This window comes from Nyctereutes procyonoides, unplaced genomic scaffold (assembly GCF_905146905.1).
Source record: "Nyctereutes procyonoides isolate TBG_1078 unplaced genomic scaffold, NYPRO_anot_genome, whole genome shotgun sequence".
In the NCBI taxonomy this organism is placed as follows: Eukaryota; Metazoa; Chordata; class Mammalia; order Carnivora; family Canidae; genus Nyctereutes; species Nyctereutes procyonoides.
Genome location: NW_026575043.1, coordinates 26,212,011 through 26,238,921, shown reverse-complemented (window position 1 = coordinate 26,238,921; position 26,911 = coordinate 26,212,011). Strand labels below are relative to the sequence as shown.

Below are 26,911 nucleotides of genomic sequence, written 5' to 3'. Positions count from 1 at the left end.
CCCAAGAGGGCCCTGCCTCCTCCAGCACAGAAAGCTTTGACAACTGCCCCTGGCATCTGTGTGGGTTTTCCATATGGCCTTCATCTGTCTGGAAGGCCTTCACCACTCTGGTCGACAAATCCTAACAGTACCAAACCCACCCACCTACTGCCTCACTGGCTCCTGCCCTCAGCCAGCCCTCCTCCACGGTCTATGACAACGGCAGCACTGAGATGTCATCCTTCTCCGTTAGTCTGTGAGTATCCCAAGCCCCAAAGCCTATGAGCATTATCTTATTTAATCTTCAACAATGCTTTAAGGTGGATTCTATTAAGCCCTGTGTTACACCTGAGAAAATGGAAGACCCAGATGACAGGTGATTTGTCAGAGTCTACTTTCTTCAAGACCACTAGGCTATGCTGCTCTCATTTCTCACTTCAAATCACGACCTTAGTTATCTTTTGGCACTAACGTTAAAAGAAGATGCACAAAAGAGAAATCCAAATGGCCTGAACACAATGGCCGAGTGCTTAATCTCACAAGTGGGTAGAAGAATGTTAATTAAACAACAAAAGTGGAATCATAGTTTTTGCTGATCATAAAAATCATAAAAAGATTCAGGAATCTAGTAGTGGGCAAGGCTGAAGGAAATAGGCCCTCTTAGAAATTACTTTTGGAAATGTGAATTTTTGTACACTGTTTGGAAATTAACTTAATATCTTATAATACTAAGGATACACTAATAGTGTAGCCACTTTGGAAAACACATTTCTTCAAAAGGCTAATAAGCACAGGGTTTCCCATATGACCCAGCAATTCCACTCTTAGATACGTATCCAAAATTTGAAAACAGGTTGTTGAAACAAAAGCTAGTCCACAAATATCCACAGCAGCACCATTTACAACTGCCAAAGTGGAAACAACCCAGTGCCCATTAACTCATGAATAGATAAAACAAGATGTGGTGTATCCATACGACGAAATATTCAGCCGAAAGAAGAAATAAAGTGCTGATACATGGTACATCATGGATAACTTTGAAAACATTATGCCAAGTAAAAGCAGCCCAGCATAAAACATATATATGATTCCGTGTATGTGAAATATCCAGAAAAAGCGAATCTATAAAGACAGAAAGTAGATCAATACTTCCCTAAGACCAGGGTAAGGGCTGGGATAGGAGAAATAATGGGGAGTGGCTGACAATGGGCATGAAGTTTATTTTGGGGGATGATGAGAATTTTTTAAGGCTTTTTTTTTTTTTTACAGTAATCTCTACACCCAGTGTGCGCTCAAACTCACAACCTGAGATCAAGGGTAGCACCGCCACTGCTCTACCAACTGAGCCAGCCAGGTGCCCCACCACAGTTTTAAATTAGATTATAGTGATGGTAGCACACTTTGTGAGACATTTTAAAACATTTTAAATGAGTGCATTGTAATGATGCAAGTTATATCTCAATAAAGTTGATTAAAAAAATATGAATCCTAAGACCCTGAAATCTTCCTGCAAAGAAATCAGTAGGGATTCACATGAAGGATGTTTATTTCAGCCTTGTCTATAATTGCAGAAACAGAGGAACATGTGGATCTCTATCAGCACAAAGACCGTTTTTTTTTTTGTTTGTTTGTTTTTTGTTTTTTTTTTTATTTATGATAGTCACACAGAGAGAGAGAGAGAGAGGCGGAGACACAGGCAGAGGGAGAAGCAGGTTCCATGCACCGGGAGCCCGACGTGGGACTTGATTCCGGGTCTCCAGGATCGCGCCCTGAGCCAAAGGCAGGCGCTAAACCGCTGAGCCACCCAGGGATCCCCACAAATACCGTTTATTCACAGGAGGGAACGTGATACAACTATTACGACCTGAGTAACATCTTTACCTACACACCTGGCAGGACATCCTGCTAGAGTACTGAGTCAGGAAAGCAAGTGACAGGATACCGTGTTTTACAAAGTACCAGATCTCAGAGGTCATCACGTAGGTTCTCACCCTCCATCTATGTCTTGCTCCCTCTGTACTGAATTCATTATGCAGCCTGTCAAGTTTCCTCCAACTAAACCCACTTCCAGATTTACTTTGCCTCCTCCCTGGTCTACACCGTGGGACGGGTGCTTGGCCTCCCACTGGCCACTATCCAAGGCCCTCGCCCTTCCACTCTGCTTTGTGGAGACAAAACCTGGAGCGCTGGCCTCTGTCGACGACCGAGTACGTGCCTGCCAGGGTCACCCCCTCCCTGTGCAGTCACTGCCTCCATCCACATGCCTTTCCCGCCCCTCCTGGACTCTGGTGCCCCCCACTCTGCCCTGACAGCAGCCCTTATATGTCCTATTCTTTTCCTATCAGACAGACATTCTCCTTGTTAAGCAGTAGGGACTCCTTCCCTAATTGGCTACTTCCCACTCTTCAGATCTCAGCACAGGCTCCTGTCCTTCAGGAGAGCACAGTGCGGTCCCAGCAACCAGCCCGTGGAGCAGCAGCCGGAACGCTGAGGCTCTGTACTTGATTATGTGCAAGCTCACTGAGCTCCTGCTGTACACAGTGTGCGTCTGAGAGGCAAGAACCTCTCCTGACTTTGTTCCTTGGGTCTCCAAAGTCTGGGATGTGTCAGACATAAAAACTCGTGGAATAAATGAGTTAAGTGAATATGAAGTGTGATGTTTAAAAATATATAAACACCATTTCCACCAGGATTGACTACCCACCTTGAAGGCAGCAAATAGAGTTGACCTGAGTGATAGAATCCAGTTCACTGAGCTTTACGGGGCCAGTCAGTTCACAGGAGTGAGCGCCAGAGTCCACACCCAGAAGGGGCTTCTGAAGCAGGAGGACACTTCGTTCAACACAAACAAATCGACCTGCTAAAAGAGACACTTCAGATTATTGAAGCACTGAAGGAAAAAGAGGTCTCCTGCCAGTAAAGACAGTGCCCTTTGCCACCCTCCTGCAGGCAGGGTGGGCAGAGGGCACAGGCTTAGGGCCCACCCACTGTATCCAGTGACACATGCACTGCACGGAAAGCAGTCCTACACTCACCGTTGTGCTAAGCTGGAAAACCACACAAAACTATATTCAAAATCATTTTAGAAAGGTGAAGTTTGTGGTACGCAAATTAAAGCTCAACAAAATAAAATAAAAATATATAGTTTGGCCAGGCTTCTACTGACTCCTGGGAAGAAAAGAGCTAAGTGTATATGTATAATTTCCAGCTTTTTGTTTTAAAAAGTGATGTTCCAGGCAATGGCGTCAAGCGGCTTCTGCACCCGTAAAGTGTGCCATCAAGGGATAAGCCTTGACTGACCAACAGCATCTTTCACCGGAGGTGTTAGCACTGCCAGCGCTCCGGTTCTGTCCGGGTGGCCGTGACAGGGGCCAGTGAAAGCCGAAGTCCGGTACCACGGGTCTCTTCCACTCCACGTGCCAGGTCCATGGTTGGCTTCATGAAGGGACCAGCAGTCCCAGAGTAAGTCAGAGGCGTCTACAAGCCCCAATGTCCTTTCATGGCATCCATCAGCCACCCCAGGGTCAGAGCTATGAAGAAGAAGAAAGCATACCCTGGGTTCGGAGAGCGTCCCTGAAGAGAAAGCAGTGAGGGGCAGCCTCGGTAAGCGCTTCCCGGACTTCCTGGCTCAGCACACATGAGGGAGCCACACACACTGGCACGGTTTTGGGGAGGCCAGAGTTATTCTCATCTTGCATTTGTAGGGTGACATCAGTCACCATCAGCCAAATCTCCATTTGCTGCAGAGGAAACAAACTGCTTAGCTACAATTCAAAGGCACAGTCAAGTCTATTAACCTTAATACCATTCTTCTATTAAATTTTTTTTAAGTAATAATGTTAGATGATTGTTACTAAGAATTTTAGATATCGTTCCAACAAATACTTCCAAATATGCAAGAGACTCTGCATATCTTAGTCAACAGCCCCCACCGACATGGCTGTGCCCCGAGAGTCCTTACCCTGCACCTGTTTAAAGGGTTCCTTCCCTGGGATACAATCTGCCCTCTCCTGGCACTACTGGACTTGTCCTTGAACTACCCAGGGAGAGGACAATGTTCCTTTACTGTAGATCTCACATTCCCATACCTAGAATATTAATTACCATACTGTTTTATATTTAGTCCTTACACATTCTTCTGTCCTGTTAGATGTAAGTTTCCTAAGGATCAGTGACTCTCATGAATTGAACGTTTATATCCCTTCCAAATCCCCAAATCATAGGTTGAAGTCCTAACTTCCAATGTGATGGGAATGGTAGGTGGGCTTTGGGAGGTAATTAGGCCACAAGGATGGAGCCCTCGTGACGGGATTAGTGTCCTAGGACATGACAAAGTTTGTTTCCTCTCTCTGCTCTCCACATTGTCAGGATACAAGGACATATCCTGTTGAAAATCAAGAGGGCCCTCACTAAGAACCTGACCATGTTCGCCCCTGTGCTCTCAGACTTCCATACTCCAGATTTGTGAGAAATAAGCCAGTGCAGTTTAAGCCACTCAGTGTACGGTATTTTGCTATAGCAGCCCAAACTGATTGAGATAGGAATACTTAATTGTCTTCAGACTTTGTATAGGGCTGTTATATAAAGCAGCTAAAAAAATATCTGTTGTATCTGCAACAGTTTTTTTAAATTTTTTAAAAGTGCTTTTTCCTTTTTTATTTAAATTCAATTTTGTTAACATACATGGTAGTATTAGTTTCAGGGGCAAAATTTAGTGATTCATCAGCTGCATGTAAGACCCAATGCTCATTACATCAAGTGCCTCTTTAATGCCCATCACCCAATTACCCTATCACCCCACCCGCCTCCCTCCCAGCAACCCTCAGTTTCTTTCCGCCACTTGAGAGTCTCTTATGGTTTGCCTCCTCTGTTTTCCTCTTATTCTATTTTTCCTTCTCTTCCCCTATGTTTTTTTTTTCTTAAATTCCACATATGAATTTAAGAAATCATATATTTGTCTTTCTGACTGACTTATTTTACTTAACACAATGCCCTCTAGCTCCACAACACTGTGAATGCTAAGATTTCACTCTTTTTGATGGCTGAAATATCCCAATATATTTGTTCTTCCAATCCATGAGCATGGAATGTTTTTCTTTTTCTTTGTGTCTTCCTCAATTTCTTTCATAAGTATTCTAGAGTTTTCTGAGTACAGATCTTTTACCCCTTTGGTTAGGTTTATTATTCCTAGGTATCTTGTGATTTTTGGTGCAATTGTTAATGGGATCGATTCCTCGATTTCTCCTTCTTCAGTCTCATTGTTAATGTACAGAAATGCCACTGATTTCTGGGCATTGATTTTGTATCCTGCCACATTGCCGAATTGCTGTATGAGCTCTAGCAATCTTGGGGTGGAGTCTTTTGGGTTTTCTTTTTTTATAAAGATTTTATTTATTTATTCATGAGAGAGACAGAGAGACACAGGCAGAGGGAGAAGCAGGCCCCATGCAGGGAACCCGATGTGGGACTCGATCCTGGGACTCAAGGGATCTGAGCCGAAGGCAGATCTCCAACCACCGAGCCACCCAGGCATCCCTCTTTTGGGTTTTCTACAGAGAATATGTCATCTGCAAAGAGGGAGAGTTTGACTTCTTTTGCCGCTTCGAATGCCTTTTATTTTTTTGGTTGTGTGATTGCTGAGACTAGGACTTGTGGTACTATGTAGAAAAACAGTGGTTAAGAGTGGACACCCCTGTCGTGTTCCTGACCTTAGGAGAAAAGCCCTCAGTTTTTCCCCACTGAGGATGATATTCGTCTTTTGGCTTATGACATTGAAGTATGTTCCTGCTATCCCTACACTTTGGGGAGTTTTAATTGAGAAAGGATGCTGTATTTTGTCAAATGCTTTTTGTGTATCAGTTGAGAGAATCTTATGGTTCTTGTCCTTGCCTTGTTCATCAGGGATACTGGTCTGTAATTCTCCTTTATTTGGTGAGGTCTTTGTCCTAGTTTTGGGATCCAGTTAATGCTGGCCTCATAGAAAAAGTTTGAAAAGTTTTCCTTCCATTTCTATTTTTTGAAACAGTTTCAGAAGAATAGGTGTTAATTCCTTAAATGTTTGGTAGAATTCTGCTGGGAAGCCATTTGGCCCCGGACTCTTGGTTTTTGATGACTGCTTCAATATCCTTGCTGGTTATGGGTCTGTTCAGGTTTTCTGTTTCTTCCTGTTTCAGTTTTGGTAGTTTATGTTTCTAGGAATGCATCCATTTCTTCCAGATTGCCTAATTTGTTGGCATATCATTGCTCATAATACTGTCTTATAATTATTTGTATTTCTTTCATGTTGGCTGTGATCTCTCCTCCTTCATTCATGATTTTCTTGATTTGGGTCCTTTCTCTTTTGTTTTAAATTTTTATTTCTTTATGATAGTCAGAGAGAGAGAGAGGCAGAGACACAGGCAGAGGGAGAAGCAGGCTCCATGCACCAGGAGCCCGATGTGGGATTCGATCCCGGGTCTCCAGGATCGCACCCTGGGCCAAAGGCAGGCGCTAAACCGCTGCGCCACCCAGGGATCCCCCCTTTCTCTTTTCTTTTGGAGAAGTCTGTCTAGGGGTTTATCGATCTTACTAATTCTTTCAGAGATCTGGCTCCTAGTTTTGTTGATCTGTTCTACCATTGTTTTGATTTCTATATCACTGACTTCTGCTCTAATCTTTATTATTTCTCTTCTGCTGGATTTAGGCTTTACCTATTGTTCTTTTTCCAGCTCCGTTAGGTGTAAGGTTAGGCTATTATTTGAGACTTTTCTTGTTTCTTGACAAAGGACTATATTGCTATATATGTTCATCTTAGGACTGCCTTTGCTGCATACCAAAGGTTCTGAACTGTCATGTTTTTACTTTCATTTGTTTCCATGTATTTTTAAAATTCTTCTTTAATTTCCTGGTTGACCCATTCATTCTTTAATAGGATGTTCTTTAACCTCCATGTATTTGTGGCCCTTCCAAATTTTTCTTGTGGTTGACTTCAAGCTTTACATCCTTGTAGTCTGAAAATATGCATGGTATGATTTCAATCTTTTTGCACCAGTTGAAAACTGATTTGTGACCAAGTATGTGATCTACTGGAGAATGTTCCATATGCACTTGAGAAGAAGGTGGATTCTGCTGCATGTGATGAAATGCTCCGAATATATCTGTCAAGTCCATCTGCTCCGGTGTGTCATTCAAAGCCCTTGTTTCCTTGTTGATATTCTGCTTGGATGATCTGTCCATTGGTATAATTGGGGTGTTAAAGTCCCCTACTATTATTGTAGGATTATCAATGAATTTCTTTAATTTTGTTAGTATTTGGTTTTTATATTTGGCTGTTTGCATGTTAGAGGTATAAATATTTATGATTGTTAGATCTTGTTGGATAAACACTTTTATTATGATCTTTCTTCATCTCTTATTATAGACTAGATTAAAAACTAATCTGTTAGATGTAAGGATTGCTACTCCAGCTTTCTTTTGATGTCCATTAGCATGATAAATGGTTCTCTACCCCCTCACTTTCAATCTGGAGTTGTCTTTGGGTCTAAAATGAATTTCCTGTAAGCAGCATATTGATGGGTCTTATTTTTTTAATCCATTTTGATACCTTATGTACTTTGATTGGAGCATTTAGTCCATTTACATTCAGGGTAATTCTTGAAAAAATATGAATTTAGTGCCATCATATTACCTGTAAAGTCACTGTTCCCATGGACTGTGTTTTTTTCTGGTCTTTACTTTTGGGCTCTGTCTTTGCTCAAAGGATCTCCTTTAGTATTTCTTGCAGGGCTCATTTAGTGCTCACAAATTCTTTCTTTCTTTCTTTCTTTCTTTCTTTCTTTCTTTCTTTCTTTCTTTCTTTCTTTCTCTCTCTCTCTCTCTCTCTCTCTTTCCCTTCCTTCCTTCCTTCCTTCCTTCCTTCCTTCCTTCCTTCCTTCCTTCATTTCTCTATCTATCTATCTATCTATCTATCTATCTATCTATCTATCATCTATCTCTACTTCCATTCTGAGTAACAGCCTTGCTGGATACACTATTTTTGCCTGTGTATTTTTCCCATTTAGCACATTGAATATGTTATGCCAGTTTTTTCTGGCCTGCTAGGTCTGCTGCTGGACTTATGTGTCTACCCTTGTAGGTTAAGGTCCTCTTCTCCCAAGGCACTTTAGGATTTTCTCTTTATCTTTAAAATTTGGAAGCTTCACTGTAATATGTTGAGATGCTGACCTATTTTTGTTGATTTTGAGTGGGGTTCTGTGTGGCTCTTGCACTTGAATGCCTGTTTCCTTCCTCACATTAGGTAAGTTCTGAGCTATATTTTGTTCAAATGAACCTTCTGCCTCTTTCTTCCACTCCTCATCTTCTGGGACCCCATTATATAATGCTGTTATTACTTTTGTTTTATGGAATTACTGATTTGTCTAAGTCTCCCTTCATGATTTAATAGGTTTGTTCCAGGTCCTTATTTTCCACCATTTTATCTTCTATATCACGGATTCTCTCTTCTGAATCATTCATCCTCATTTTTATGGCTTCCTCTTGGGTCTGTATCTCTCTGCAATAGCATTTTCAATTTCAGCTTGACTAGATTTTAGTTGTTTTATCTTTATAGTAAGGGATTCTCTAGTGTCTCCTATGCTCTTTTCAAGTCCAGCTAGTATCTTTATTTCTTTTTTTTTTAAGATTTTATTTATTTTTTTGACAGAGAGATAAAGAGTGAGTACAAGTAGGGGGAGTGGCAAGCAGAGGAAGAGGGAAAAGTAGGTTCTCTGCTGAGCACGGAGCCTGATACAGAACTTGATCCCAGGACTTGGGATCATGATCTGAGGTGAAGGTAGATGCTTAACCAACTGAGCCCCCTAGGCAACCACAGCTAGTATCTTTATAATTGTTATTTTAAATTCTAGTTCAGACATCTCACTTAGATCCACATTGATTAGATCTGTGGTAGTTAAGTCTACCTCCTGCTCTTTCTTTTGGGGTGAATTTCTGTCTCATCATTTATCCAGAAAAGAAAGGAAGAAAGAAAAAGAAAAAGAAAAAAATTGACAAAAACAACAATAATAGCAAGTACAACAACAACAACAAAAACTTCAGGAAGTGTCTCTGGTGTATACTATGTACTCTGTGATGTGTGTTTTGGCTGTTTGTTCCCACTGATAGTCTTCTACAGTGTTCCTTCTTGCTTGTAGTGGGGAGTGTTTGGACCTTTAACTCAATGTGCTTTGATTTGTTAGTCAAGATAAGCCTTGGAAAGGAAAAAAAAAAAAAAAGAAGAAGAAAAGGAAAGGCAGATCCAAGGCACTAGAAAAGGAACAAAAATGCAAACAAACAGACAAACATAAAATGATAAGCCTGCATCTGCCACATTCTCTCCCTCTGACTGTGCAGATTGTTTTCTTAATCCTCAGATTGTATTCCTGATTGTTCAAAGTAGTTGGATGTTGTTTCAAGAATGAGGCAAAGTGAGTGTCCCCATACTACTGTGTCATCTTAACTCTAGTAATCATCTTTCTTTTATTCTTTATTTTTCATTATAATTTTATCTGTAAAAGTTGTAATGCCTTTTAAAGTTCATTTTCTTTTCTTTTTTTATTTTTTTAATTTTTATTTATTTATGATAGTCACACACACACACAGAGAGAGAGAGAGGCAGAGACATAGGCAGAGGGAGAAGCAGGCTCCATGCACCGGGAGCCCGACGTGGGATTCTATTCCGGGTCTCCAGGATCGCGCCCTGGGCCAAAGGCAGGCGCTAAACAGCTGCGCCACCCAGGGATCCCTAAAGTTCATTTTAATGGCATTTTGCCCTTTCCCCTTGGTCAGTAGATCCAAATGGGGCCAACGATTTGCCTGTGAAGACCCTTGTATTTCCCTGATGGTGAGTGAGGTTGAGCATATTAGAAAATACCATCTTAATTAATTGATAAAATATCACAGGACTGGGACAAATCAACTGTGTGCTTTCTGATATGAAGACAGTATTTTTATGTGGTATTCCTGACAAGGATGCATAACTTCAATGAGATAATATCTAGCAAATGTAAATGGAGAGATATCCTATTTAAGCATTGGTCCCTATTCTTAAAAACTGTCAAGGTCACAGAAGATACACAAAGATGCAGAAATATTCCATTTGAAGAAGAAAGAGAGATGATAACTAAGTGCAGTGCATGATACTATATTGGACTGTAGAGGTATAAATGATTTTGGAGGAACAATTAGCAAAATCACATTTTAAAAAATGGTATATTCCAGGAAGGGCAAAGTTCTACAAGATTACATGCAGTTGGGAGTTTTTCTGACAATATTCAAAGATTTTAGATACTCTTTCTAAATACCTTGGATTTGGCTTACTATCTCCTTTTAAATCTCTTGATGAGCCAAAATGGACTAGTTTCTTTTGAAATTAGCTATCAAATTATCTTTACCATTGGGGTTATGAACACAACCCGTAACAAATAATATCCTCTGTAAAAAGACACAAATAACCAATTAATTCAAAGTACTGATACCAATACAATTGCTAAAATTTTATTAAAAATAAATCTCTTCCACACAAAACTGCCCAATTAATTTTGACAAAGTTGCAAAAGCAATTCAATGGAGGAAGGATAGCCTATCTGGTTGCTGGAACAACCAGACATTCATAGAAAAAAAAAAAAAGGGAACCTTGACCTAAACTACACAATTTATACAAAAACCAACTCAAAATACAGCATGGACCCAAATGTAAAATTACAAATTTTCTAGAAAAGAACATAAAAGATAAACTTTGGGACCTAAATAGGCAAAAAGCTTTGAGTGCCTTAAACTTTATGACAAACGCATGATCTATAAGATGGAAAGTTAATAGATTTGACTGCATAAAAATGAAAAACTGTGTTCTGCATAATCCCTGTTGAAAGGACGAAGAGAAAAAGTACAGACCCTGAGAAATATTTGTAAAATACATATCTGACAAAGACTCTGTATACAGAGTAAAGAACTTTCAAAATTCACCAGTAAACAAAGAAATAATCCAAACAGAAAATGGGCAAAAGACAGGAATACACCTCTCACCAAAGATGCAGATGGCAAATAAACATACAAAAGGACGTTTAACATCATTAGTTCTCTGGATGAATCTCTAGAGAATTTCATTAGTTGAAAACCACCACCACCACCACCACCACCACCAAATAGCTCCCAAAGGAGCTGTTATTATAGGTTGAACTGTGTTCCTCCAAAAAGATCTATTGAAGTCCTAACTCTAGTACCGTGGAATGTGAACTAATTTGGAAATAAGGTCTTTACAAATTTAACCAAGTCAAGATGAAATCATTACAGCAGGCCCTCAACCAATATGACTGTTGTTCCTATAAAAAAATGAAACTTGGACACCGATAGGCACAGAGGGAAGACCACATGAAGACACACAGGATGAAGATGGCCATGTGCCTAGGGCGGTGTGTATACAGAGCCGAGGAAGGTCAAGGATTGCTGGCGAACGCTAAAAGCTGGAAGATGCAAGAATTTTCCCAGAGCTGTCAAAGACAGCACAGCCCTGCTGACACCTTGATTTTAGACTTCTAGCTCCCAAAAGTGTGAAATGACAAATTTCTGTTGTTTTACACATCTAGTTTTTGGTAGTTTGTGCAACTGGCCTAGAAAACAACACTTATATTGTATGGTTCCATTTGTGTAATGATCATGAAATAACATAATTATAATGATAACACCAGATCAGGGCTTGTTTGGGTGTTGTAATAGTGGCTGTGTAGACATGGGGTATTAGGATGGGGGAGGATGTACGGGAGATACCATATATTTCTTTGCAGTCTATTGTGAATCTGTAATTCCTATGAATCTAAAAAGTTAGAATAATTTTATTCAAAATAAAATTTAAGGGGGTGCCTGGCTGGCCCAGTTGGTAGAGCATGTGACTCTTGATCTTGGGGTTGTAAGACAGAGCCCCAGGTTGGGTGTAGAAATTACTTAAAAATAAAATCTTAAAGAAAAAGTTAAATACAAGAAAATACGTTTTTGCCTTGCATGACCTAGCCATTTGTATAATGGAAATACAACTGAATCTTCTTTGAGAACTCAGGTTCTTGCAGTGACTCATTGTGTCAATTATTTTTATAGATTTTATTTATTTATTTATTCATGAGAGACACACAGAGAGAGGCAGAGACACAGGCAGAGGGAGAAGCAGGCTCCTTGAGGGGAGACCAACGTGTGACGCGATTCCAGGACCCGGAGATCAGGGCCTGAGTTGAAGGCAGTCTCTCCACCATCTGAGCCCCCCAGGCGTCATGCCATTCTTAAAGTCAACTGACCCTGTAGGTGATTGACCTGACCACACAGTGGCCCTAGGAATTAGCTTATTTCCATTTCTCCCCAAGGAAGTTATTACTATAAGAAGTTATAGTTATTAGTTATTCTGGTGATTCTCTGTCCCACAAAAGCAGCATACAGGAGGTAGAGAATTTTAGTGCATTGAGCCATCTGTTCCATTGGGTTCCAATCTCCTACTCCCTAAGTACCACCAATTCTTTGGTACATACACCCACTGAACCACAGAGCTGCGGGCAGGTTGCACCTATGCCAGTGGAAGCATATTTCTTGGCAGAAAACTTAGAACAGAAGGGTATTAGGGTTTTCAACCAGCCACAAGGCAGGGTTCCCTCATCCAAGTGAGGCAGACGACCTGCAGTCTGTCTTTCTCTGTCTTAGGGCTCCACTCCACTGGGGCTGCTCTATTGTTGAGGCTTGGCTATGGTGTATCTGACACCTGTTTTTTTACTTTCCACCTCTACTACCAGCTGGGGCTGTGAGCAGGTGAGGCTCTGTGGGCAGGAACTCATGGTATATTGCCCTTTAGGACACTATTCTATCTGCAGAGTATATGGTAGCTGCGTAGTGAACCACTGCCTGATGGCACAGCCCTACGATCTGGAATGTGTGTTAGAATAATAGGAATGTGCCAGATGCTAAGCATGTCTTAACAAACTGAGAGTCCTGCAGATGGCGGGCGGGGGAGTTTGCAGTCAGCCTTCAGTTCACTTCAGGGCTGGAAGGTAAGAGACCATCAGGTGCCTGGACCTCATCCTCACTGTGGGCCTGTCCCCCTGCCTGTTGAGTCAAATTCTGGGGTGGCCCACAGGAAGCACTGTGACTGACAATCGCTCTCTTATTCCTCAGGAGAGGTACCAGTTCATTGTCAAATGACTAAAAAGTGAATGGAGAAAAGGAAAACGAGGGTTGAACGTTGGGATGTTTGGTATCCTCCCGGTGACAGATTTGCAGGGATGCTCCTCTTGGAGTTAAGGGCAACCAGGGGTTTCTTTCTTGCAGAACTTATGGCATATGCTCAGCTTGCCAAAAGCAGCTCTTGTCTGCTTCTTGCTGATCCGTCGTGTGGGATGGCAGCAGACAAGCAGCTCTTCCAGGCTGCAGCTCTCCAGCACTGCCAAGGCCTCCCAGGAGCTGCAGCGCTTGCTTCCCCTATTGATGGCTCAGAGCCGTTGATCAGTTCTGAAAGGGACTAAGCTCAGTCCGGAGATTCCTTCCTCCACCTCCTTTCTTTCCTTTCTGCAATTTGTGCCAGAAAGGAACTCACAGTGCTGGGCTAAGAACCTTTTGGATGACCTATGCCTAGACTGTTCCATACCCAGGACTTACCACAGTGGCTGGCAGGCTGCACCTGCACAAGGAATGGATTCATTGCCTAGGCACGGAGCATGCTAAATGGACTTTTAAAATGCTTTTCTATTTCAGCACCCCACTAATTTCTATGAGAGGCTATTCCTTTAATGACTTTATAATACATTATCAGAAAGAGAAAGGCAGAGGGAATGATTACCTGTGGTCTCTGATAAATCACTCTGGCGTAGAAACTGCAACGGGTACTAAGATCATCAGTCTGGAAAGGCAACGAAGATGGTGAGAACATCACACAAAGCACACAAATACAGTAAAAATAATTAAAAACCCTGTTAGAAACACAGATGTTACCTGGAGAATTTCTCTTAAGAAGTGGGGAACTGGAGGCTGGTAAAGCTTAGAAATAGGGTCTCCTTCAATTATATCAATTTGTCCCACATTGGGATGAGCACTGAGGATGTAACAGAAGCTAGGAGGAGGCACATGGGTTTTTACCTGTTTAAAATGAAGGCAAAGGTAGAATGTGAATATGCTAGTAAAACATTCAAATACACTTAAAATCTACTCTTTAATACATAGATATTTACTCACAGATGCATTCTATTTCTCTGGAAGGTTGTAGAAGAAATAGACTATATTGTTTATCACTGGGAACAAGCATAATAACTTTTATACTTTTTGAATTTACTGTGGATTTAAGACTTCATTAAAAAAAATCATTCTTCAGAGTATATTTGAAAACACCATTTAGAAACTTCTTCCCCCTAAATAATCTAGAAATGGGCACTTTTGACAACTATTTTCCTGGTCTTGCATGGTACAGTCATAGTTTGAGCAGTCTGCTGGGGAGTCAGCTACCACACTAACAAGACGGCCCCCAGTCAGCCACTGGATAAAACTCAGGATGGAGAAGGGACACACATTTTGATCAGTCGCTTTTAATACATGCGAGCAACTACCATAAACAATGTGATGCAGCAGGAAAAGGGAAATCCCTGGCTCACCTGGTGGTTGAATGAATATCCACAGAGTTTATTTGCTAGGTCATGTGAGTCTGTGCTCTAATTGGTAATTGAATGTTGGTTCTAATAGTGATTGGGAGGTGGTGGGGAAAACATCCTGTGTCTTATTTAGTACGAGCCTAAGATGCTGATTGTTGCGATGACATGCAAGGTTGTGGTTTAAAAATGCTGCCACAGATTAACCTCAAGGAGAATGGTCTGCGGCAGCGGCAGAGAAAGCAGCCAGAGCTCGGACTTTGGAGGGAGGTGGGCAAGTGTGAATCTCGGTCCTCCTGGCTCACAGTCACTGAACCCTCCCTTTTCAGGGACGTGGACTGGGGGTGGGGCTGGCTCAGCAGCTGGCACAGAGCAGGTGGTGACCAGGGGAGGTTCCTCAGATGCCGGCTTACCTCTTCACAGGTTTGGCCACGGCCAGGTGCTTTTAGAGGCATCACTGGGGGCCACATGGTATCGATCAAACTGAAAAGCCCCGCTGTCCTGGAAATATAAACGATGTTGTATGATAGTATTCATCACTTAAGTGCCGCTTTATGATCTGGGCATATGCAGGTTTGCTCGACAACACCATCCCTAATGTCAAGGAGACGCCATTCGGGGAGCACGGTGATTCAGATGGTGAAGACAGTGTCACACAGACAGACAGGCCTCTGAAACTGCCCGAGAACAGGAAGGCGATTGTTCATCAAATTATGATACATCTCCCCAATGAAGTATTAATCAGCCATTGAAATGGTTATATAGAAAATATTTAAACACATGGAAAAATGTTTCTGATATCTCGCTACATGAAAAGCAGGCAACAACTTACAACGTCTTTCTCTATGCACGTACCTACATGTAATAAGCCAAAGTAAAAGGAGACTGAAAGACATAAAAATGATTTTAGTGGGTGTCTGAGGAGAGCTCAGGCAGGATATTTACTTTCTTCCTTTGGCTTTTGTGTGTCTCCTATCATTTTCCCAAAACAGGTATGTGTTACATAGTAAGAAAATCACCAATTTATCAGGTTATCTAAAATAAAGAATATAGCCAGACACAAAAGGACAAATATTTTATGATTCCATTCATGGAGCTCCTACAGCAGTTAAACTCATAGAAACAGAGTAGAATGGTGATTGCCAGGGGCCGAGGGAATGGGAAGTGGGCAGCTAGTGTTTTCTGGTTTGGGAAGGTGGAGACATTCTAGGGATGCATGCTGTGATGGACGCACAATAGTGTGAATGCACTCGATGCCACTAAAAATGGTTAAGGTAGAAAATTTTGTGTTATGTACGTTTTACCACAATAAAATAAAAAAACCCTCCTGTTTTAGTTGCTATATGTATGAGTATGTGCGGATACACACACACACACACACCCGCAGATTTCACAAAGGCTTCTTAGATTCTGCTCTGTGTCACAATGTCAATAGCTATTGTTTACTTTTTAAAAAGCTTGTGTCCTTAACAATTAATGTGACATATTCTTATTTCTTCCAGTGTTTGATAGCAAATACTGTTTTAGGTGGTTAGGATCTGGCAGTTTACAAACCTGAACAACTCAGAACCTGAAAATCACGTACCCGGGCAAGACTCAGGCACCTCCCACCTCCTTCGGTTTTTCACAACAATTACCATAGAAATAGCCGTGCAGGGCGCTGCCCTGACACTAGCTTAATATCTTAACTGCGAATTTTCAGGTTCTGGGTCAAAACCAAGCACAAAAATAAGCAAGGGCAGGGAATCACATGCTCAAAAAGGACTGCCGAGTGACAGTGTCCTGCTGCCGCTGTGTGAGCAGTCACAGGGCTGTGACCAGGGGCTGGCCGAGGTTGGGGAGGGCCGCCGGGCAGGTTCAGGGCTGAGCTCGCGGGACCTCTCAGCGCCCTCCCCGACCAAGGGACCGGGTGGGCCTCTGGGCCTCCTTCCCCCTGGCGCCCTTGTCTGCACCACGTGTGCCTGCAGTCACCATGGAGGTCACCGCAGAGGTCACGGTGGAGGTCACCGCAGAGTCACCGTGGAGGTCACCGCAGAGGTCACCGCGGAGGTCACTGCAGTCACCGTGGAGGTCACCGCGGAGGTCACCACAGAGTCAGCGCGGAGGTCACGGCGGAGGTCACCGCAGAGTCACCGAGGAGGTCACCGGGGTCACAGTGGAGGTCGGCCAGCGCCTCGGGTACGCTGGCTTCCTGTCTGCAGCAGACCGCGACCCCGTAAGATGGTCGCCGATTCTTGGCCCTCCCGTCTCCTGGCCTCGGTAATTGGGGGAGCTCGGTAGCAGCTGCCGCGTCACAGGAGGGAAGCGGTGACTGGGTCACACGTGCTGCGGCTTCGGGCCGAGGTCCTGGGGGGCCTCCCGGCGCACAGCTTGGCGAGTTGGGCCCACGGGGCTCATGGGGCTCTGCGCTCGGCGGACCTGAGCGGCGGCCTCTGGAAAACCTTGTGCAAAGGACACAGGTGAAACCTGGACGCACGGAGGGGTCTCCAATTTATGACCATGAAACCCTTTTTGGCGTAAGGGCTATTAACATCCCAAGAAATCAGTGCTCCCTGGCGTCTTCCCTGAGAAGTGCTCTGCTGCCAACCGAGCCAGACACAAGCTCTGTTAGAATTTGATGATGCTTATTTAGAGGATGTTGACGGCTAATTTAAAAAGTTTGCACTGCTGTTGCATTTCAACGTAGCTTCTGCACAGGATTGCTATGCATTAAATAAAAAGCTTATTACCCTTATTAAAAATCAGCTTCTCTTCTGTTTGGAAAAATAGATATGATTCAGCTGGCCGCTGCTCTGTGAACTAGAGCCTCCGTCCCGGGCAGCGCACATTCCTCAAGAGGACTCTGGGCCGACCCGGGCGGACGTCATCGGGCTAACTGTCAGCACAGGTCACCTGTATTGTTCCTCCCACTCCAGTTCATTCCTTACCATTCATTTTTGCATAAGGTTTCACTTTGTGGCATAGGAAACTCATTCTTTCTAAAAAGCCATCCCTTTAAAATATATTTAAACAACAAACAAGCTGTCCAACATGGTAGAGGCCACCAAAAGTTTGTATTTTCACTTTTTAGAAAGTTTATAAAATAAACGTTTAATTAAACTAGAGGGGTTGAGGGACGCCTGGGTGGTTCAGGTTATGACCCGAGGGTCCTGGGATTGAGTCCCATATCCGGCTCCCCGCAGGGAGCCGAGCCTGCTTCTCCCTCTGCCTGTGTCTCTGCGTCTCTCTGTGTCTCTCATGAATAAATAAATCTTAAAAATCTTAAAAATAAATAAAATAAAGGGGAGAAAAGGATATATAAAGTCATTATGCTTATACTATGATTAAAAAATTTGAAAACATCATTTTGCTAGAATAAATAAATTTCTTAGGATATATCTTAATTTATAGACTGCATGGAGTAAATCTGCAGAAAAACCTGCACCACATCTCAGAAAATTATAAAGCTTCTATAGCTATAGTTTTGTTTCTGGTAACATGAACTTCTTAAATGGGAAGACATCAAGATACATGCACACGTTAAAATTATATTTACCAAATTGCACACTGACATTTTGCTATGTATATTTTACCACAACAAAAAAATATTATTTGCCACAAAAATGAGTATCTAATATTTTGATTGGGGTCTCTGGGGACTGTTGATAGTTCATGAAAAGGGGCATACTCCCTTCTGTGTGAGATGTGATGCAATACGAACACCCCAAACTCTTTACTGCACCATAGGAACATAGAAGGTGGTATAAACCCAATTTTTAAAATTGAGATATGGCACAAACGAAAACTTCATCCTTTTCAAGTGTACAGTGCACTAGTTTTTAGTTGTGTTCATAGAGTTGGGCAACTTTCACCACTACTTTCATAATGCTTTACATGCCAATACCCTCTAGATACATCCCTGCTGTGCCCACCAGCAGTCACTCTTGCTACTGATCTCCTTGCTGTTTTTATGGACATTGTAAATAAATGGACTAATATAAGATGCAGTCTTTTGTGTTTGGCTTCTTTGACTTGGCATACTTTTTTTTTAAGGTTCATCCATGTTATGGGATGTGCCAGTACTGCATTCCTTTTTTGGCTGAATAATATTCCATGGTATGGATAAATGACATTTTATTATCCATTCATCGGCGCATGGATATTTGGGTTTTTTTTTCAACTTCCCAGGTGTTGTGAAAACTGCTGCTACAAACATCCAAGTACAAACTTTCTGTGTGGGCATGCGTTTTCAATTCTCTTGGGTAGGTAACCTAGGAATCATTTTGCTGGGTCATACAGTAATTCTGTGTTTAACTTTTTGAGGAACTGCCCAACTGTTTTACACAGTGCTGTGCCCTTTTACATGCCCAACAATGTGTGTGGTTATAAATCCAATTTTGTTTGTAAGTTAAATACATACATTTTTTTAAATTTTGGAAACATGAAACTTTGTATCTGGAAGGATTTATAAAAGAACTCTTAAGTGTTTTTTCCCTACATTCACCTCTGTGCCTTTTGGACACTGAAATTTTAACAAGAACATATATTACTTTTATTATCTATTTTGAAAACCAAAAATCTAGGGCTCTGTTAAAACAGTGGTAACCACTGGAGAGAAGTGTCTTAGAGTGAAGAGAAGATCCTCTTTATTCCTACACAGGTCTGGTCAGAGCCTAGCTGTGACACTCCCCCCCCCCCCCCCCCCCCCCGCCCCTGGAGCCATGGGGCTGCAGACAGGTTCCGGGTTGTGGAGACTAGAAAGAATGTACCTTTTGTGCCTGAGTGTGGGCTACATGGCAAATGCTATTGCTGTTATAGGTAGTTTCAGATACTTTCAAATAAAGTCCCCTAAAAATACTATCATTTAATTCATAGATATTTAACTGTTAGTTTTTTTTGACTATTTAATCAGTAATTCATTTGATTTTTTAATTTTTTTTTAATTTATTATAGTCACACACACACAGAGAGAGAGAGAGAGAGAGAGAGAAAGAGAGAGAGGCAGAGACACAGGCAGAGGGAGAAGCAGGCTCCTTGCACCGGGAGCCCGACGTGGGATTCGATCCCGGGTCTCCAGGATGGTGCCCTGGGCCAAAGGCAGGTGCTAAACCGCTGCGCCACCCAGGGATCCTGATTTTTTTTTTTTTAAACCCTATTTTGAACTAGCTATAGATTCACAAAAAGTTGCAAAGATAGTAGAGAGATCCTCTGTAGCTGCACTCACTTTCTGGTAAATAGTCTGGGTGTGTGAAGTACTAGCATAGCTAGTGAGACAACTACTAAGTACTCATAAATGCAAAGTATACTCTTTTCAAAGACACTTAACTCCTGTAACCAACAGCACAAGCAGGATGTGGGATCCAAGATTTCCTTTAAAATGGTTTTCAACTCAGGACGCCTGAGTGGCTTAGTTAATCGCCTGCCTTTGGCTCAGGTCATGACCCCAGGTCCTGGGCTGGAGTCCCATGTTGGGCTCCCTGCTCAGCTGGGAGCCTGCTTCTCCTTCTCTGTCTGCCCCTGCTCATGTTCTGTCTCTCACTCTCTCTCTCAAATAAATAAATAAAATCTTTAAAAAAAAATGGGTTTCAACTCTTCCTTTCCTTCTAACAAGAATTTCAGGGAGAGGAGACCAACTTGAGGGCATCTCCAGAAAATGTCTCACAAATTTGGCATGAGTCTGAAATGGTGTCACCACTCAGGTGTCTCTCCTGGGGTTAGTAAAAGTCAGGGTGCCCCACTGGAGGACAACAACGGTGCATGGAAATGAGTAAGCTGTGCATGCTCAGAGAACATCAAATGAGTACATCCACTTAGAGAAACTGTGGCTGAGAAAGGCCACTCTCTGGCCTCTGACTTATAGTGCTCTTGGACATATGATCAGTTATGGAAGACTGGGGTCAGTCCTGGGGCAGCAAGGTAGGCACTGAAAAGGAGGCTGTGAGAGTAAGGAGTGTGACTGGGGACAATATCAAAGAGGAATGTCAGAAATATATACAAATAGATGAGGAAGGAAATGGGGTTCCAGCCTCCTTGCTATTTGAAACAATGCTACATTTATATATTTTTACACAAATTTTATAGATTCTTTGGTGCAACAAATGATTGACTTCCTCTGGTCTCATCATATCCAATCTTATTTATCTTGACTGGTAGATGATTATTAATACCATTTGGAAAACCAACTACTCCAAGTAAGGGAACCTAAGACATTCAAGGCCTCCAGCCCACTGGAAGAAGGCAAAGGTGGGAAGTTTCCCCTCTGCATACTAGATTGTTAACTGACATTGCCTGCTTGCTGGGCCTGTTTTCTTAGTTATTTTAGGGGCTATTTTCCCCATCTGATATTGTATTATCTAACTACTACTCTCAAGTCTTCACTGGGTAATTTAAGACTGCCTAAACCACTTTCTTTTGGGTGTGGGTAGAGTGGAATTTGCTCCAGGGCATTTAAACCACAGTGGTGATGTCAACTATAATAGGAAGGCAACATGTAAGGAGGCAACCTGGTCCACTGAGTGAGTTCATACTCAGATTTTTTTTTTTTAAATCAAGGATATATTTTGGATATTAAATGTTCCTAAAATTTGCCATTGTAGTTGGTACTTTCTCCATATCTACTATTATAGTAGTGCTCAGAACTCTGCAAGAAAGATGATCTGAAAAATGGAATACTTGAGATCTAAGCGTCTCAAAGTAGGGCTCACTTGGTGAGCCCTGGAGGTCTCTGACACCTTTTCAGGTAGCCCACGAGGCCAGAACTGTTCTAAAACCTTAAATTCCTTTCTCACAAGTGCACAGTGAGTTTTCCAGAGGCCAAAGGAGGCATGATACTACAACAGTTATACCTCACTGTCTTCTATTGGTCCAGACATTAAAGAGATCAGCAAAACATAAAACAGCACCACTCTTCTCACTAACGTGGTTTTGTTTTAGAAAATAGTTCATAAAAATGCTACTTATGTGATTATTTAATGGGTTTATTATTTGGATTTTTAGGTGAACTCAAAAATATTTACTTTTTTTCAGTTTTAATTTCAAATATGGTAAGTATTAATCAACATAACCAACATTTAAAAAAAATCTCCTGGGTTCTCATTAACTTTGAAGAGTATAAAGGGCTTCTGTGACAAAGAAATGGTCTCTTCTTTAAATCTTTTTTTTTTTTTAAGATTTTATTTATTTATTCATGAGAGACAGAGAGAGAGACAGGGAGACAGAGAGGCAGAGACACAGGCAGAGGGAGAAGCAGGCTCCATGCAGGGAGCCTGATGCGGGACCTCGATCCCGGGTCTCCAGAATCATGCCCTGGGCCTAAGGCAGGTGCTAAACCGCTGAGCCACTCAAGAATCCCCTACTCTTCTTTAAATCTTAATGTTGCCAAGACTGACTCCGCCACTTTCCCTTCCATGCTGGTCTCCCTCTATGCGCTGGATGATGGCCACCTGCCGTTACAAGACAGAGGCTGCACACCTTCCTTTACATAGCACTGGCTCTATGTCCTTGAACTCCTACCTATCAGAAGACAACAGGCTAAAAAATAATAATAATAAATAATAAAAGAAGACAGAGGTTTCATGAATTTCTAGTAAGTTTTATGTTTGGATATAATCCTAGTACAATCTAAGAAATAATATCTTCCTTATTCCTGAATCATTACTAATAGTGCTCAACTTAGGAATATTTTTTTCAGTTGTAAAAATAACTTTCCACTCTGTTGATCTAAAATTAGATCAACACAATAATTCTCATCGTTTTATACTTTCTTGTGGTCCAACATTCAACAAGAATATAGTAGTTCCAGAGGTAGGCCAATTGGCAGAAAGACCTATGGGGATCCCGAGGAAGGTGTCCTCCTGGGGCTGGGAGCAGTGAGGGAGGTGCACACTAGCTCACCCTGGGGAGGGGGCCTGCCTCTAGGAACTGCCTGCACTCCCACTGTGAATGCCTGTCAGAGAACAGCAAAGGTGAAGCAGTCTTGAGACTATTCCTGCAAGAATCATTGTTAATATTTGCGCAAGAATATAGGTGTGAGAATAGGCTGAGGAGTCTCACTTGTAGGTGTTCAAAACCACTCTGGGAATCCTAGAAAGGCAACAAATTCTCTTTTCTAGGAAGGTATTCCCTCTTGAAAATCCAGATATAAGCATAATAATAATAGCTACTAATGATTACTTGCTAATTTTATTATGGTCCAAGAACTGTTGGTTTTTTTTTTTTTTTAAGATTTTATTTATCTATTAATAGAGACACAGAGAGAGGCAGAGACACAGGCAGAGGGAGAAGCAGGCTCCCTGCAGGGAGCCTGATGTGGGACTCGATCCTGGGACCCCGGGGTCACGTCATGGGCCGCAGGCAGACGCTCGACCGCTGAGCCCCCCAGGTGACCTGGGCCAAGGACTGTTTTAAGAATTTTATATATATCGTTTCATCACAACCCTGTTTGTATAGAATGGAATCACAGCAAATCAATGGACTTGTTCAAGGTTACCCTCTCTATTAACACATGGTAGTTTAGACTTAGGTAACAAGAAAGCATTTCTTCAGAGGCCTTCACTGCCCATGGCCTGGTGCCTGTAGTCTTGCAGGGCTGGCTCCCTTTCTTGCAGCGTAGGTACCTCCTACAAAGGGTCCATGCTACACCCACACCATGCCACGGGGGAATACAGAGGTTCCAGGGGCCACAACCAGCAGGCAAGAGGCTGAAGCCAACTCCATATCAAACCACTTCACTGGGATCTGGTGACATTTTTAAAACCTTCTCTTGCCAGGTATCACGTGGGTCAAAGTTCTCTCTTATTCAGTATAGCACGGCATCACAACCCCTGAGGAGATCCTGGCAGTCAGAAAGGTAATTGGAGGGCCCCAGCAGAGCTGTCTGGAGAGCAGCTGGCCATACCCTCACCTCACAGGCAGAGCCCCTTGGCCTGGCCTGGGAAGGTGGTGCTGGAGAGGTCGGGGGGAGGGACGTGTGCACACACACCTGAGGACACTAGTCTCATTCCCAAGGTATTTCTCCACTGGGCAGAGGGGAGGGTACACTTGAATGGGAGAGAAAAAAAGTGAAACTAAAGAATAAAGCAGTCATAGAAGGACTTTTTTTAAAGTAGCTAAATGAGAAAGAATAGTCAGCAGCAACAGCATCAGCAATGTATTGTTATGGGTGTGGGGGCAAGGGAACAACATGACCCCTCTCTTCAAAGAAAGGCAGGAGTGTAGTCACATTGCACGGGCCATCTTTCCAAGGACAGCTACATTTATGTGGTACATGTGAGAATGCTCAAAGAAGGAAATGTTAGAGCATCAGTTCCTATCTCCTAGACCCAAGTGAACACAGTCTAAAAAAATATTCACTAGTGGCCTTTGTCACATGTTTCTTTAGAGGGATTGTCAGTCATCATGGAGGTTACAGAGGAAGGCTCCTTAGGGATGTGCCTTCGCTGTCTCACAGGCTAGGCTGACTATGCAGCCGGAGTGGCCCCGGGGTGTTCAGAGCACCGATCTGGGCAGGAGAGCTGCGCCCAGGAGCCCACAGCACGTCACCACCACCTGGGATGCACACGGCAGCCACGGGGAGTGCGTGCATGGGACCCGCACCCCTTCAGGACAGCAGGCTGTCTGGGGGACACACAAAGGGTCTTCACCATCAGTCTCAAGTGGCTGCTACCTAAACCCCACCTTATTCTCTCCTCCCAAGGCCTACTGCCATCTGAAATCAGCTTATTCATGAAAAGTTCTCAAACGGAAGCACTGAGGCAACTTGCTATGTGTGACATCAGGGCCAGTACGCTGGGTGCCTTCTCCATGTGGCACCAGAAAGTAAGCCTGGGAAGGGGCTGGGTGGTGCAGTAAGTACAGCGTGCCTGACCACATGCGCTCCCTCCACCATCGCGGCATCAGTGCACCTCACGCGTCACACCCACATCGGGGCACTGAAGGTCTGCGGAGAACGAGCACAGCATACCTGCGCTCAGGAGGCTGGCTGTCTCGTGTCTCACAACACTGCCATGTGAGAATTTTTCAGTTCTCTTCGACTCTCCTCAATTCTCTTCAATTATCTCATCTTCATTACACTCGAAAGAGAATTTAGAATTAAATAAGCTTCTGTCATGATACTGAAATATATTTCCTTCAAAAAGAGTTGGTCTACTAGAGAAGACATCCCTAGATGGCCCGGGAGATCCTTAACAAATTGATAGGAGCCATGGAAACCTTGAGATCCTAATAAGATTAGATAACCAGTGATTGAAAAATGTATCCTTATGCTGGTGAGAAGGTAACCTGGGGCGGTCGCTTTCAAAAACAGTTTAGTAGTGACCCAGCAATCCTGATCCTAGGAATCCACCCTAGAGAACTGAGCACTTATGTCCATGCAAAAATTGTATAGGAGTGTTCCCAGAAGTTACTATATTATTCATGATAGTCAGCAAGTGGCGACAATCCAAATGTCCATCAACTGAGGAACACATAAAGAAATTTGGTAAATCCATATAATGGAGTATCAGGCAGTCATAAAAACGAATGGGGGGTACCGCGACATGCCACAACTTTGAGGTTTTGACGAACCTCAAAAACATGATGCTAAGTGCAAAAGCCACGCATAAAAGACCACAGACCATACGGTTCCATTTATGTGACGTGTTCAGTATAAGCAAATGAACAGAGACAGAAAGCAGATTAGTGTTTGTCAGGGGCTGGGGAGGATAAGAAGCAACTGCTAATGGGTATGGGGTTTCTTTTTGGGGTGATGAAAATGTTCTGAAATTAGACAGTGATGATGATCACACACTTTGTGATTATAAAAACTACTGAATTGTATACTTTTAGAAGGTAAGCTTATGGTATGTAAACTGAATCTCAATAAAGCTCTTATTTAAAAAGTATAACTAACTTAAGGATCTCCAGCAAACAGACCTCCAACCTTGATCTGAAATAAGTCTGGTGTTATACTCTCTTTAGTTCTGCTTAATGATTTTGCTACAAACATCATCTTTCTTCCCTTTCCTAGAAGTTCTCACCCAAAGGAATATCAAAGCTTTTGGACTAGCAAAGGTTGGGGACTTCTGCAATCAAATAGTGATGCTGTCATCTTTGCTGGAAAGCTTACATGAGACCTAGTAAGTAGTACAAAGGCTGAGAGAAAAGAGGAGAGAGGGTCTGGGGAAAGCCAGACAACCCTTAATGCCCTTCTTTTATAATGCCTGTTCTTCCTTTTTCTAAGTGAAGACAGGCAGGATGTGGGACACTAGCTCCACGTTCCCCTGTGGGTATCCTACACCCCAGGTGAGCCAGGCATGCTGCTGACCCCTGGGGACGAGTCCATGGCCCTGCACAGGCCCGCCCTGAACTCTGAGATACAGGCTGTATGTGTGCTGATGCCCAGGGCTTGCAAAAACTAAGGAGAACATGAATACTAAGAAAAATACATCACTTTCACCTGAGTTTACATAAACATCTGCATAAAGACACGGACAGCTTTCAGAACAGGCGCTTCTGATTGATGGCTAAATTTCAAGGAGTGATTTCAGATTTAAATCTTCTTTGGTGATGAGAAAGATACTGAAAACAACAGACTGCACACTGCTAGGATGGTCGTGCTCGCCGTGAGGACACTGTGAGCTGGACCTGGGCCCCTGTACACCTGTACTCACACAGCCCTGTAGCCCCCCAGCCCCCCGCAGAGACAGCCCTCCCACAAGGCTGAGTGGCCAGCAAAGGCATCAAATCAGGCATTCTGACCACAGACATTTCCCTACTGAGAATATCCCACAAATACCTTATAGATGTGGGGAATAACATGTTCCACGGCTAGTCCACAGAGTTTCAGGAAAGTACTTTTTAAACTGTAGATAGTTGGAGAAACTGGAAAAAGTAAATTAAATACACACCTGAAATCAAGCCTTTTGCACTATTCTTTTCAATCACTAATTAAACTATATAATTATGTAAGATAAATCTGTAACTCTGGAAAGCCTCATAGTTTACAAGATATCTACCACTTTTATTAAGAAATGTTCTTCTTAATCTCAAATCTTTCAAGATTTGAGATAGAGAAATACTAACCTGCACAACTGTATATAGAACAAGTTCTTTGCAAATTTCTGTTCTACCTTAGCAGGAAATCACACACACACTCTGCTGTTTCTCGGGAAATAAGGAATTCCTGCAATGTGTTGCTACCTGGAAGTCTGCAGAGTTCTAAGTCTTTCCCATGCCCCAGATGGTATTTATTTCGAAAGTGTCACATGATTTACTCACTCACCAGTGTGGAGGCAGGAACACCCACATTTCCACACAAAATCTGTCAAGCCCATATTTTTCGATACGTTTTTTTT

The 26,911-nt window shown here is 42.6% G+C and overlaps 1 protein-coding gene across 6 annotated transcripts in view; it reads right to left on the bottom strand.

Annotated features, from left to right (window-relative positions):
• The window catches only part of SPIDR (scaffold protein involved in DNA repair), a 431,589-nt gene that overhangs the window by 18,709 nt on the left and 385,969 nt on the right, over positions 1–26,911 (bottom strand). For 5 of the 6 annotated variants that reach the window (XM_055322515.1, XM_055322518.1, XM_055322516.1 and 2 more), the window contains exons 12-16: positions 15,014–15,101; positions 13,954–14,097; positions 13,802–13,861; positions 3,533–3,719; positions 2,684–2,839 (exon numbers count right to left, since the gene is read on the bottom strand). In XM_055322515.1, coding sequence (XP_055178490.1) covers positions 2,684–2,839; positions 3,533–3,719; positions 13,802–13,861; positions 13,954–14,097; positions 15,014–15,101 — 635 coding nt within the window. The remainder of the gene's footprint in view (positions 1–2,683; positions 2,840–3,532; positions 3,720–13,801; positions 13,862–13,953; positions 14,098–15,013; positions 15,102–26,911) is intronic. The other variant, XM_055322514.1, reaches the window with a different exon arrangement.